Consider the following 12,638-nt stretch of genomic DNA (forward strand, 5'->3'; position numbering starts at 1 on the left):
GCTACAAGTTTTATCTTTTTTATCCTGATCCCTTTACCCTTACCTTAAACCCTTTTATCTTTTGTCGCCACCTTGAGAATGCTTATATGATTCACCCGTCTTGAAGAGGTTAATTGACGAAGAGATTAATTGAAGAGGTTAAAATCACTAAATACTTGGAAGTATTTATGCGCTACTTTTTATTCGAAGTTCTGATAATAATTACGTAGCCAATATCATAATAATCAACGACTTAACCTGTTTTGACCCGAATTTTAAAAATTGAAATTATGCAAAAAGTGGTTTTATGGAAAAAGTGGTATTAACGAAATTAATTGGTTTTTTTACTGTTAAGGCATTCAAAAAGTCTTTGATTGATCGAAACGTACTTGTTCCTTATAATTCTAAATCTAATCAGAAATAACTAAATCATTGTGGTATCTGAAAATCCTTCAATTCACCCAGATAAATGAAAATACTGAAAAAAGTTTCCCACCGCTATGAATGTCTTTGAAAAAAGGAACTGTCCTAAATTTATGACGCTGGGCGTTAACCGGTTAAAATGTTTGTTGAATTTCTACAAAAATACTTTTCGCTACTAAGGTTAAGTTCAGCAAATAACCTTCAGTTAAAATTATAAACATTTCTGCCCCTTTATTGTTAGAAACAAAACTCATCAAATTGAGCAAATAACTTTCAGTTGAAGAGTATTAATATTTCAGCTTTTTGAAATGTTAGAATCAAAGCTCAACAAATGTTGAGCATACGGCATTAGACAAATAACTTTCAGTTAAAAAGTATAAGCATTTCAGTCCCTTGAATTGATAGAATTAAAACTCAACAAATTCGGCAAATAACTTTAAGTTGATAAGTATTAATATTTCAGCTTTTTTAAATGCTAGAATCAGAACTCAACAATTATTCAGAAAATGATCTGCCGTTGAAAAGTATAGTCATTCCAGCGATTTTAGATGTTAGAATAACAACTCAACAAATGTTAAGCGTCTGGTACTGTTTTAGCAATATTTATTTAGTCCCATATCCAACAGTGCCATAACAGACTAAGCATTATTCTATGGGTCTATGCTATTGGCATTCTCAACAGACTCAGCCCTACTTCTATAACTAAGACTACATCTGCTCTCGATGCACGTGAGGAACATTATTGAGACAACAGAACGGCCAACACGAAAGAGCTGTTAGAAACACCATCACGTGCAGCGTTAATCGCAGTACATGAAAAATACAATATTTTGGCACTCTGTTCATTTAGGTTGATGAAATGCTTGACGAAAGGTCGAAGGCTGAACTAGATTCTGTCAAGGAAATAGTTTTCTTTTTCAATGATTTTGTTTAAATTATAAAAATTAATGAAATATTAAAGTCTAAAATGAATATTCTGAAAAAGTTTTCTGGACGTTTTCGAACTTCCTTTTTCTTTATACAAATATCAATACCTCGAAAATAAAATGTAATTTTTAACAGCAGGATCGATTTTGTGAGGCTTTAGCATAACCTTTTTTTTCAAATGTATAGTTATATCATTTAACGCAGAGTCGGAGTATTAAACATAGGGTTCGAGGACTTTAGTTTCCAAATCATGGCTACCCTTGTACTTTGGGTATAAAGAATCCAAAATCATTAAAAGAAGCTAGATTTATTCAGAGAAAGTACGTTTTTGTGTCTGATTTTTTTAGCTTAAAATATTGCCTGCTCAAATTAATCTGCATTTTTATGATAAACTCAATTATTATGCATTAATTTTTATGCAATCTGCATTTCTATGATAAAGTTTATGGCCTAGAATGCGAAAATAGAATCATTAGATAGAACTTATTCAGAGTGTTTTTTTCTTTCGTGCACCGTGAAAAAGTGAACTATAATATGTATCAGGACGACTTAAAATTTAAAAATTGTTAATTAACCCTTCATTGGACTGACATTTTAATATTTTTAGATTGAACTTCAGCAATAAATTAATGTAGTACATCACGCATGGCACGAAAAGATAATTCCTAACATCCATTGATTATAGGACATTTTGTAGTTGTTGCCACCACTGTCAGAACCTCACAACGGTCAGATACTGTACTTAGAACATTTGGTCAGAAGCATGCACACGGACACATTGAGTAATAATAAATCTCTTCAGTGTCTTGAATTACGACACCTTCAGTAAGTTACTGCTTCTACAAATGTGAGGCTCATGAAAAGACATTAGAGGACATTATTTCTTTTTATTGTTTGTCTACACATAATTTTTGAAGACGTTTTAAATTGGAGAATTATTTTTGAAATCCTTACAAAAGGATTATTCTTAATAAAAATCTATTCTTTTCTGATAGCTTGAATAAAATTAAGCTATCAGTTTAAGGAAAATACCGGGTTTAATTCTAATTGCCCTTGTCATAACAGGGTTTTATATATATGTTTTTTTAACGTTAAACAAAACTTTAATTAACTATTCCCTCTCAATAAAAGAGTTCTACAATATATACAACTTCTCCACCTGTGGGTGTTTTTTTTGTGTAAAAAAAAGGATTTTTTTTGTAAAAATGGAAAATTTTTTGTTGTTTTAAAAATGGAGTCAGAATAATTTTATTTTAGTTAAGTAGTTAGTTAAGTAGTTTTTAGTAGAGAACGACAGAATAATGCACTGTCTGTTAGGATTTCTTAACACCTAATTACTAACTGATTGAAAAACAAATGGAGCTGCACATTCTTACTATTTCTGCTATTTTCAGCATTCCTGGGAATGTCTTTATGTAGCTTGGATCAAATCTTATGGAGACAGGCAGCTTTCCGCTCTGTGGGAGACCTTCTGTAGGAATTCCCTGTTGTTGCATGTAGTCCCCTTGGGAGGCCATGTAACCAGCAGCCTGTGCCATCTGATTCGGATCGGCTTGAAGTGTCACTTGAAAATTAGGAGACGCCATTTTGGCTTCTCACCTGGAAGACATAAAAACTGCTGTTTATTGTGGTATATATAATTATTATTGTAAAAAAGGACGCAGTCATTAGCTCGTTTGAAAAATTTAAATTCAAAAATTACTACACGAAAATACCATAAGGAAAATTCAATTCCCTGTTAACACATGTGGGTCACTTGAAAATAAATTTTTTAAATTTCTGCAATCCATGCAAAAGTTTAAAAAAAGGTTGCAGAACTACGTCTTTTCCATACTGTTTTTCAGAGAAATTATCCAAACAAATTCGTGATGACCACAAACATAAATGATTCAGTATCTAATGTTTTTTTTCCCAATGAGCTGCACAATCGGTCTTGCTGATGAGCAGACCTAGTGCGTTCTCCAGAGGTGGTATTCACTCTTTCAGGACCACCACAATGCGTGAGATACTGTTGGTCAAGTTAATTTGGACGTCTAGTTTCTGAAACACTAGATGGCAGCACCGAGACTCTATTTGGATGCTAAAGTGCACTAGGAATTTAATTTTGCCGGAAATGCCAAGAGCCAATAAGGCACTCCAGGGATCTTTTACATGCCGCATAATCATACGACATGGTCGCTTAGGATTTTTCTGCATCCCGAAAATCTGGCGTCTGGTCCGGGGATCGAACCCGCAGACTTGGGCTCAGAAGGCCGACGACAAACCAACTGCGCCACCCAGCCACGTAATCCAACGTAATTTGTACTACAATTATTCATCGTAATTTCTTTTAAGCTAAAATTATAGCTGTAGTGACAAGTTTGCACCAACTTTTTAAAAAATTTCAATCTCTAACACCTGTCATACATTTTTTGGAAAAGTTGCCCGCATGCATGCGTTAAAAAAATTGCTGTGCACTCTGCATGCATTACATTGCATTAAGGTACCAAAGGAGTGTCTCCCTTTACGTTCGAGTGTCATATAAACATTTTACGGCTGAAATTACCCATAATTTTTATTCCCAAGAGCCATTTACGCTTTCTGTTTTGGATTTTAATTTCATCGCTGTCATTTGATTTTAACAAACTTAAGACATCCTTGTAAATTACTGCGGATTTCCTTGAATATTTTATTTCTGCATTTAATGAGGTAGCAAAATTTTTTCATTCCTGCTTGATTCCTGTACCTGATTTAATATATAAGTTTGATTTAATATACTTTTAATTATCCTTGCATTTAAAAAGTCTGGAAAGTTTTTACGAGCACGATTTTCGATTGCATGTGGCAGCAAACCACTAATCAAAGCAATTTAATTTTTTTCTAATTTCGAAACCACTTCAATTTCGATCATATTTATCAAATAAACAGACTGCTATAATTACAATCAGTTTCTAAACTTTCGATAAGGGAAAATTTAGTGATCAATATTTTATAGTAGAAATTTTGCTATCACTTTTAGAGTTTTAGCGAGCTTTTGGGAACTCAGCCTATTGAAAATCAAGATGAATTTCTGAACGACCCGAATATACAGATTTATACTATTAATATATTCTGTTAGACGAAACTATCATGTTTCTGCATAAAAGATCCAAATAATAAAACGCTTGCAAAACCACATTTTTTTTTTCAAAAAGATTCGTATTTTAAAAAAGTTTTCACAGGCACAAATTAAATCACTTACAATTATATTTACACAATAACTTTTATTGCTTTTTGTGGTTCTCTGTGAACTAATTTAATGTAATAAATTAAGTCTAGATAGGATCAGAAGGGTTGATCTGCCTTTGTTGCTGAATCTAGTAACAAACACACTGGATGTTAATGCTCTATAAATGACATTGAACATTCGCTCTGCTGAAATTATTCGATAATATTGGCAGCACATGCACAATGAAATACAGCATTTCGATTGTAAATAATTACATAAAATATGTAAAAAGAACTTACTAAAAGTAATTTACTCTCACGCCATATACTCATCTCTCTCAAGATCTTTTATCTCTGGCGATTAAACGCCTATATGTTCTTCTTCTGTTAAAGAGTTAATAAGGCTAGTGCTAGTCTTTATGTATTTAAGTCAAAATATAAAATTTTAGTCATTAAGAGCATTGTAGTAGTCGTATGCGTATACAAAATAACGTTATTTGCTTCATATTTATATTTTTCAAAATTTAAAGTGGTTGGTTAAAAGTTGAAGAGTAAGAGATATTAAATTATTATAATTTTATAAGTCAATGTTATTTTTAATAATATAAGTACCTTATACCCCAAATTTTAACCCTTTCACGCCGACTGTCACAAATACGTGCCAGCATAAAACCGTATCAATCAGGGTAAAAAGATAAAACTGGTAATCAAAGTAATTCTTTAGCAATTTATTTGGGAGCGGGGTTATAATTGTTTGATTTATTTAATTCTTACTTAGTTCAAAATAAAATTATTTAGTTATACTTTGAACTAATATTGATTATATCTATGATTTAACTAACAGTAATTAAAGTAAAGGCAAAGTAAGTAAGTCAAAATTAGCAACACCTACATTTAAGTTACCGTTTTTTATTTATTTACATTCTGATTCTGATTTTGTACGAATGCTTTTATTATTATTTTATTTCCCTAAGGTGTTAAAGATGGGATAGAAACTATTCTACTTAATTTTGACTATTTCGTCCACTGAAAGGGTATGAAATTAAATAGTTACAAAACGAAACTGCAAGGATAACTTATTTTCTTACATTGATCCATTTCTTCTAAATGATATCTAAACTGGCTAGGTTTCCTCCTACAGAAATTTAGGGTATTTTTGAGGTGTTAAGTATGATTTGAGGTTTATTCGAAGTTGATTTCAAAAACAACCTTAGATAAACCTCCCAAGGTGTAAAAGTAAGGTGTATGAAGTTGTTTTAGTCACACTTAAGGTTGTTTTTAGGTTGATGGAAATCTATTTTAGAGCAACCCTACTGAGGAGGGGTATAGTTCGTTCACCAGGAGTTGGCACTTGGCTCCACCTCCTCGGACGCAGAGTTCATTTCAGAGCGGGGGAGTAAGAGGAAAAACATTTACCCGCTTGAAATCGAGATAACCTATAATGCGCGCAAAGCCTTGACACGGTTTTTTATAGGTAGTCCAATCAGACCACTATGAAGGCAAACCAGTTTACGAAAGAGCCCTTTAATAGAAAAATCTAGTAAAAATTAAAAAGTGGTAGCAAACATATGTCTAAAAATTTTTTAATTTTTGAATATGATTAGTTTGTCTTATTACTTGTCTACCACTACAGATTCAATTCTCAAATATATATGACAAATTCTCCTCAGTCACTTTTAAAATAGAATTTGGTTTCCTGCTCTCAAACTGTTCACCTTTTAAATAGTCTGCGCAGACTACTTATAAGAAACCGTGTGGAGGCTTTCTGATGTAGAAGGTGATGGCCAAACACAAACAGTGAATTCTTTTTCAGTCACTTACTTCGCTTTATCATCAGCTATTATACCTTTCGTTATTCTAGCTAATTTATATTTAAGAACTTTTTCCCAGCAAAATATCTCGAAAAGAACAAACTATTCAATAAAAAGAGAGAAATATTAACAAGTTTATGAAATAAAATGCACATGTTCAAAATATGCACATGAAGATTGGGAAATAAATATTTTTGTCATACGATCGCCAAATAGCAGCCTTGTTCACATCCTTCTCCCCAAAATAGCATCATCCGATACCACATGATGAAGGCGGAGCCAAGTGCCAACTCCTGGTGAACGAACTATATTTTAGAGGTGAACGGATTATTTCTTCTACGCTTCAAGCAAATATGTGTATTTAAGGTATGAATAATTTCACCCGATCTAATATAAATTATTTCTGAGTTATATATGACGTTGGTTTTGGGAGGTGAAAATAAGGTTGAAATTGAGGTTTATTAATGAGGTATTTTTGGTGAAAAAACATAACCTCATTTCGTATTTCAGGTATTTTTTACATATGTCAACTTCAAAAACACCTTATTTTTTGTAAGGTTCAGCCCTTGGAACTTTACTGTACAGTCAGTTTGGCATTTAGGCTAAAAAGTTTGAGGACCCCTGATCAAAACTATTTTTTTAACCATTTTGATTTAAATTTGTTTTTATGATGTCTTTTTTATGTTACGTTTGTTATGTTTTTGTTGTGTCTTTAATGAACAAAAACTCTTTTACTTTATTTAAATATTCAATGATTTTATATTTATACAAAGTAATCTAAGGATCAAATTACCTACAACAATAAATCTAATTGGATGTATTAAATGCTAAACGTTAATTGCAGCGAAATTCTATTTGGCTTCCTGCAGCTCCATCTTCGCCAAAATATTTCAGTGAACTTGACGTATTTGTTTTAAATAAGCTTCACAATTATGAATTACATTCTGAGATTTAATTCTCACTGAAACAGAAGGGTGAATTTTCGTTTGTTTGACCCGTATGGCACTGACGTTTAAATTTAAATGACATTCACGCTATGCTAAGCAAGATTTAATTAAACGAGGAATTAAATTAAGCTCTTTCTCTGCGACTAGAGCAATGGATAATTCGTTATAAATGATTTTTAACAGAAGGGCTTAGTTATAATTCCTGTAAATAGCCGTATGAATCTCTCTTGGCTATTCTTCATATTGGATGCTTTCTGATTTAAAGAGCTCGTGTTGAATTATAAGGGTTATTTTCCGTGGTAATGAATGTCGAGAGGTAATAATTTCGCTGAGTAATGAATGCAATTAAATAATTGATGATGACACAAGTAAAATAAATATGAATGCTCTTTAATTTTACACTTCATAGTGATGCATATGTTACGGCGCTGTGCGAAATGTGGTGAATGTCATCAGTCTCCGGTTACTGTCAACATTCACATAATAACTTTGGTGAATGTTCGATGTATTTGTTTTACTCAAATTGATATTGATTTATTTGATATTAATAATGTTTAATTGGGATGGATTGGGAAAAAATGAAAGAGTATGGAATACCGGGCAATGATATTTAACATAAAAAAATTTGGTGTGAATACCGGTTAACGATCCACTCGTCTCCTGCTGGGTTAAGAGTTCGGTTAATAAGGTTGTTATTTATGCTAATAAAGACTTTTTTTTTACAATAAATGACAAAACTGCGCAATGCCCGGTATTGACTTGACTGATTTTCCCAACACATGTTTTTATAGGTAAGGGCAATTTCCCGGTATACATTAAATAGTGAAGCATTACAAATAATCAGAACATTCCTCAAAGCAACTGAGTATATGTGTGATATTCCCTGGAAATTTCCAACAGTTACTAATTTTGATCTTTTACGCTAACAAATACCCCTGCGTCGTCTTGAAACCTATCCAGCTTCAGATCGAAGGGAACCAACTGTCAGTGAAGTAAAGGCGGTCGATGCGCAATGTGAATCACATTGCCACTGGTTACAAATTGTGGAGCCTTAACATCCATGATCAGCTGGACCACAATAGGCTGTAGTGGAAATGCTTTACTTTCTTTTTACAGTAACATCTATGCAACAGTTTTATAGCAATCAACATTAACTCTTTCATCAGAAGAATTTTCTTACTGTTGCAAAATATATGCTTCAATCTTTAATTTTTAGTATAATAAGTTTGATTTAAAATCGATCACAACTGTATAAATTCGATTTTCATACATTAATCAAAATCGGACCTTATTTGAATCAGTAACTACAATCGAATTAAATTATATTCAATAGAAAAACAGTGAAAATAATTAAAATTTATTTCACAAAGTTGATAAATCAAAAGTTGAAAAGTATTATTTAAACGTTTATTCCAATTCCTTTAATGGAAAAACTTTGTGACAAACACGTACAAAAGATATAAATTAAATGTATCCATGAAACAACCTGAATAATCTATCAAAATTATCAAATATATCTACATTAATCAAAATTTCTAACCTAATATGAATCCGTAACTATAATCGAATGAAATTATATTCAATAGAAAAGCAGGGAAAATACTTAAATTTTAATCCACAAAGCTAATGAATTAAAAAGCTGAAAAGTATTATTTAAAGATTTATTCTAATTCTTTCAATAGTAAAACTTTGTGATAAACACGTACAAAAGATATAAATTAAATGTATCCTAGAAACAACCTGAATAATCTATCAAAATTATCAAATATATCTGCATTAATCAAAATTTCTAACCTAATATGAATCCGTAACTATAATCGAATGAAATTATATTCAATAGAAAAGCAGTGAAAATACTTAAATTTTAATCCACAAAGCTAATGAATTAAAAAGCTGAAAAGTATTATTTAAAGATTTATTCTAATTCTTTCAATAGTAAAACTTTGTGATAAACACGTACAAAAGATATAAATTAAATGTATCCTAGAAACAACCTGAATAATCAATCAAAATTATCAAATATATCTGCATTAATCAAAATTTCTAACCTAATATGAATCCGTAACTATAATCGAATGAAATTATATTCAATAGAAAAGCAGTGAAAATACTTAAATTTTAATCCACAAAGCTAATGAATTAAAAAGCTGAAAAGTATTATTTAAAGATTTATTCTAATTCTTTCAATAGTAAAACTTTGTGATAAACACGTACAAAAGATATAAATTAAATGTATCCTAGAAACAACCTGAATAATCTATCAAAATTATCAAATATATCTGCATTAATCAAAATTTCTAACCTAATATGAATCCGTAACTATAATCGAATGAAATTATATTCAATAGAAAAGCAGTGAAAATACTTAAATTTTAATCCACAAAGCTAATGAATTAAAAAGCTGAAAAGTATTATTTAAAGATTTATTCTAATTCTTTCAATAGTAAAACTTTGTGATAAACACGTACAAAAGATATAAATTAAATGTATCCTAGAAACAACCTGAATAATCTATCAAAATTATCAAATATATCTGCATTAATCAAAATTTCTAACCTAATATGAATCCGTAACTATAATCGAATGAAATTATATTCAATAGAAAAGCAGTGAAAATACTTAAATTTTAATCCACAAAGCTAATGAATTAAAAAGCTGAAAAGTATTATTTAAAGATTTATTCTAATTCTTTCAATAGTAAAACTTTGTGATAAACACGTACAAAAGATATAAATTAAATGTATCCTAGAAACAACCTGAATAATCAATCAAAATTATCAAATATATCTGCATTAATCAAAATTTCTAACCTAATATGAATCCGTAACTATAATCGAATGAAATTATATTCAATAGAAAAGCAGTGAAAATACTTAAATTTTAATCCACAAAGCTAATGAATTAAAAAGCTGAAAAGTATTATTTAAAGATTTATTCTAATTCTTTCAATAGTAAAACTTTGTGATAAACACGTACAAAAGATATAAATTAAATGTATCCTAGAAACAACCTGAATAATCTATCAAAATTATCAAATGTATCTGCATTAATCAAAATTTCTAACCTAATATGAATCCATAACTATAATCGAATGAAATTATATTCAATAGAAAAGCAGTGAAAATACTTAAATTTTAATCCACAAAGCTAATGAATTAAAAAGCTGAAAAGTATTATTTAAAGATTTATTCTAATTCTTTCAATAGTAAAACTTTGTGATAAACACGTACAAAAGATATAAATTAAATGTATCCTAGAAACAACCTGAATAATCTATCAAAATTATCAAATATATCTACATTAATCAAAATTTCTAACCTAATATGAATCCGTAACTATAATCGAATGAAATTATATTCAATAGAAAAGCAGTGAAAATACTTAAATTTTAATCCACAAAGCTAATGAATTAAAAAGCTGAAAAGTATTATTTAAAGATTTATTCTAATTCTTTCAATAGTAAAACTTTGTGATAAACACGTACAAAAGATATAAATTAAATGTATCCTAGAAACAACCTGAATAATCTATCAAAATTATCAAATATATCTGCATTAATCAAAATTTCTAACCTAATATGAATCCATAACTATAATCGAATGAAATTATATTCAATAGAAAAGCAGTGAAAATACTTAAATTTTAATCCACAAAGCTAATGAATTAAAAAGCTGAAAAGTATTATTTAAAGATTTATTCTAATTCTTTCAATAGTAAAACTTTGTGATAAACACGTACAAAAGATATAAATTAAATGTATCCTAGAAACAACCTGAATAATCTATCAAAATTATCAAATATATCTACATTAATCAAAATTTCTAACCTAATATGAATCCGTAACTATAATCGAATGAAATTATATTCAATAGAAAAGCAGTGAAAATACTTAAATTTTAATCCACAAAGCTAATGAATTAAAAAGCTGAAAAGTATTATTTAAAGATTTATTCTAATTCTTTCAATAGTAAAACTTTGTGACAAACACGTACAAAAGATATAAATTAAATGTATCCTAGAAACAACCTGAATAATCTATCAAAATTATCAAATATATCTGCATTAATCAAAATTTCTAACCTAATATGAATCCGTAACTATAATCGAATGAAATTATATTCAATAGAAAAGCAGTGAAAATACTTAAATTTTAATCCACATAGCTAATGAATTAAAAAGCTGAAAAGTATTATTTAAAGATTTATTCTAATTCTTTCAATAGTAAAACTTTGTGATAAACACGTACAAAAGATATAAATTAAATGTATCCTAGAAACAACCTGAATAATCTATCAAAATTATCAAATATATCTGCATTAATCAAAATTTCTAACCTAATATGAATCCGTAACTATAATCGAATGAAATTATATTCAATAGAAAAGCAGTGAAAATACTTAAATTTTAATCCACAAAGCTAATGAATTAAAAAGCTGAAAAGTATTATTTAAAGATTTATTCTAATTCTTTCAATAGTAAAACTTTGTGATAAACACGTACAAAAGATATAAATTAAATGTATCCTAGAAACAACCTGAATAATCTATCAAAATTATCAAATATATCTGCATTAATCAAAATTTCTAACCTAATATGAATCAGTAACTACAATCGAACTTAATTACATTCAATAGAAAAACAATGAAAATACTTAAATTTTATTCCACAAAACTAATAAATAAAAAGCTGAAAAGCATTATTTAAACGTTTATTCCAATTCTTTCAATAGAAACACTTTGTGGCAAACACGTACAAAAGATATAAATTAAATATATCCTAGGAATAACCTGAAAAATCTATCCCTAGCGCATTTTACAAAAATCAAAAGGAACTCGATTCGTGTTTCTTTTAGATATCCGCGATCGATAAAACTACTTTCAGCAGATACTAGTAATTACACTGCTAGGTTTTCTACAGGAAGTCTTACACAGTTTCACTTTCATAAACGGAAGAAAATAAATATACTTTCCCTAATAGGTACTCTACATGCAAACTATTATTTACCAAGGATAAGATTCGCTATTTTTTTAAAATTATTATCGTTAAAATTTTCTTGGGTAATAATTTTGAAAAAGGAGGCTTTATTTAAAAGTAACAATAATTGAACTATAACAGTAGCAACTTCGGTTAGTTAAGTAAGCGAAGCTGTTTGGAAGTTTTAGTTTTTTTTCCATTTTTTTCGCATCTTTCATTTGCAGAATTAATTAATTATTTTGACAAACTATTTCATTTATTTACTGTTTCGGAAGGATTTAAATAATATTTTTATCACTCTGTATTACTTTCACTTCTTTATTACGCTTTTAACAGAGCATATTTTCCAGTGACAGCGAGTTTTAACGTTTAAGAGCTGGTAGGAATTTCT

The 12,638-nt window shown here is 29.4% G+C and overlaps 1 protein-coding gene across 1 annotated transcript in view; it reads right to left on the minus strand.

Moving 5' to 3' along the window:
• The window catches only part of LOC107457210 (CKLF-like MARVEL transmembrane domain-containing protein 7), a 103,963-nt gene that overhangs the window by 46,174 nt on the left and 45,151 nt on the right, over positions 1-12,638 (minus strand). Inside the window, exon 2 of the mRNA XM_043052448.3 lies at positions 2,706-2,928. Within this exon, the coding sequence (XP_042908382.1) occupies positions 2,706-2,915 (210 nt within the window). The 5' untranslated portion in view covers positions 2,916-2,928. The remainder of the gene's footprint in view (positions 1-2,705; positions 2,929-12,638) is intronic.

This window comes from Parasteatoda tepidariorum, chromosome 4, assembly GCF_982258835.1.
Source record: "Parasteatoda tepidariorum strain Cologne lab strain chromosome 4, Ptep-v5.0, whole genome shotgun sequence".
NCBI classification, from domain to species: Eukaryota; Metazoa; Arthropoda; class Arachnida; order Araneae; family Theridiidae; genus Parasteatoda; species Parasteatoda tepidariorum.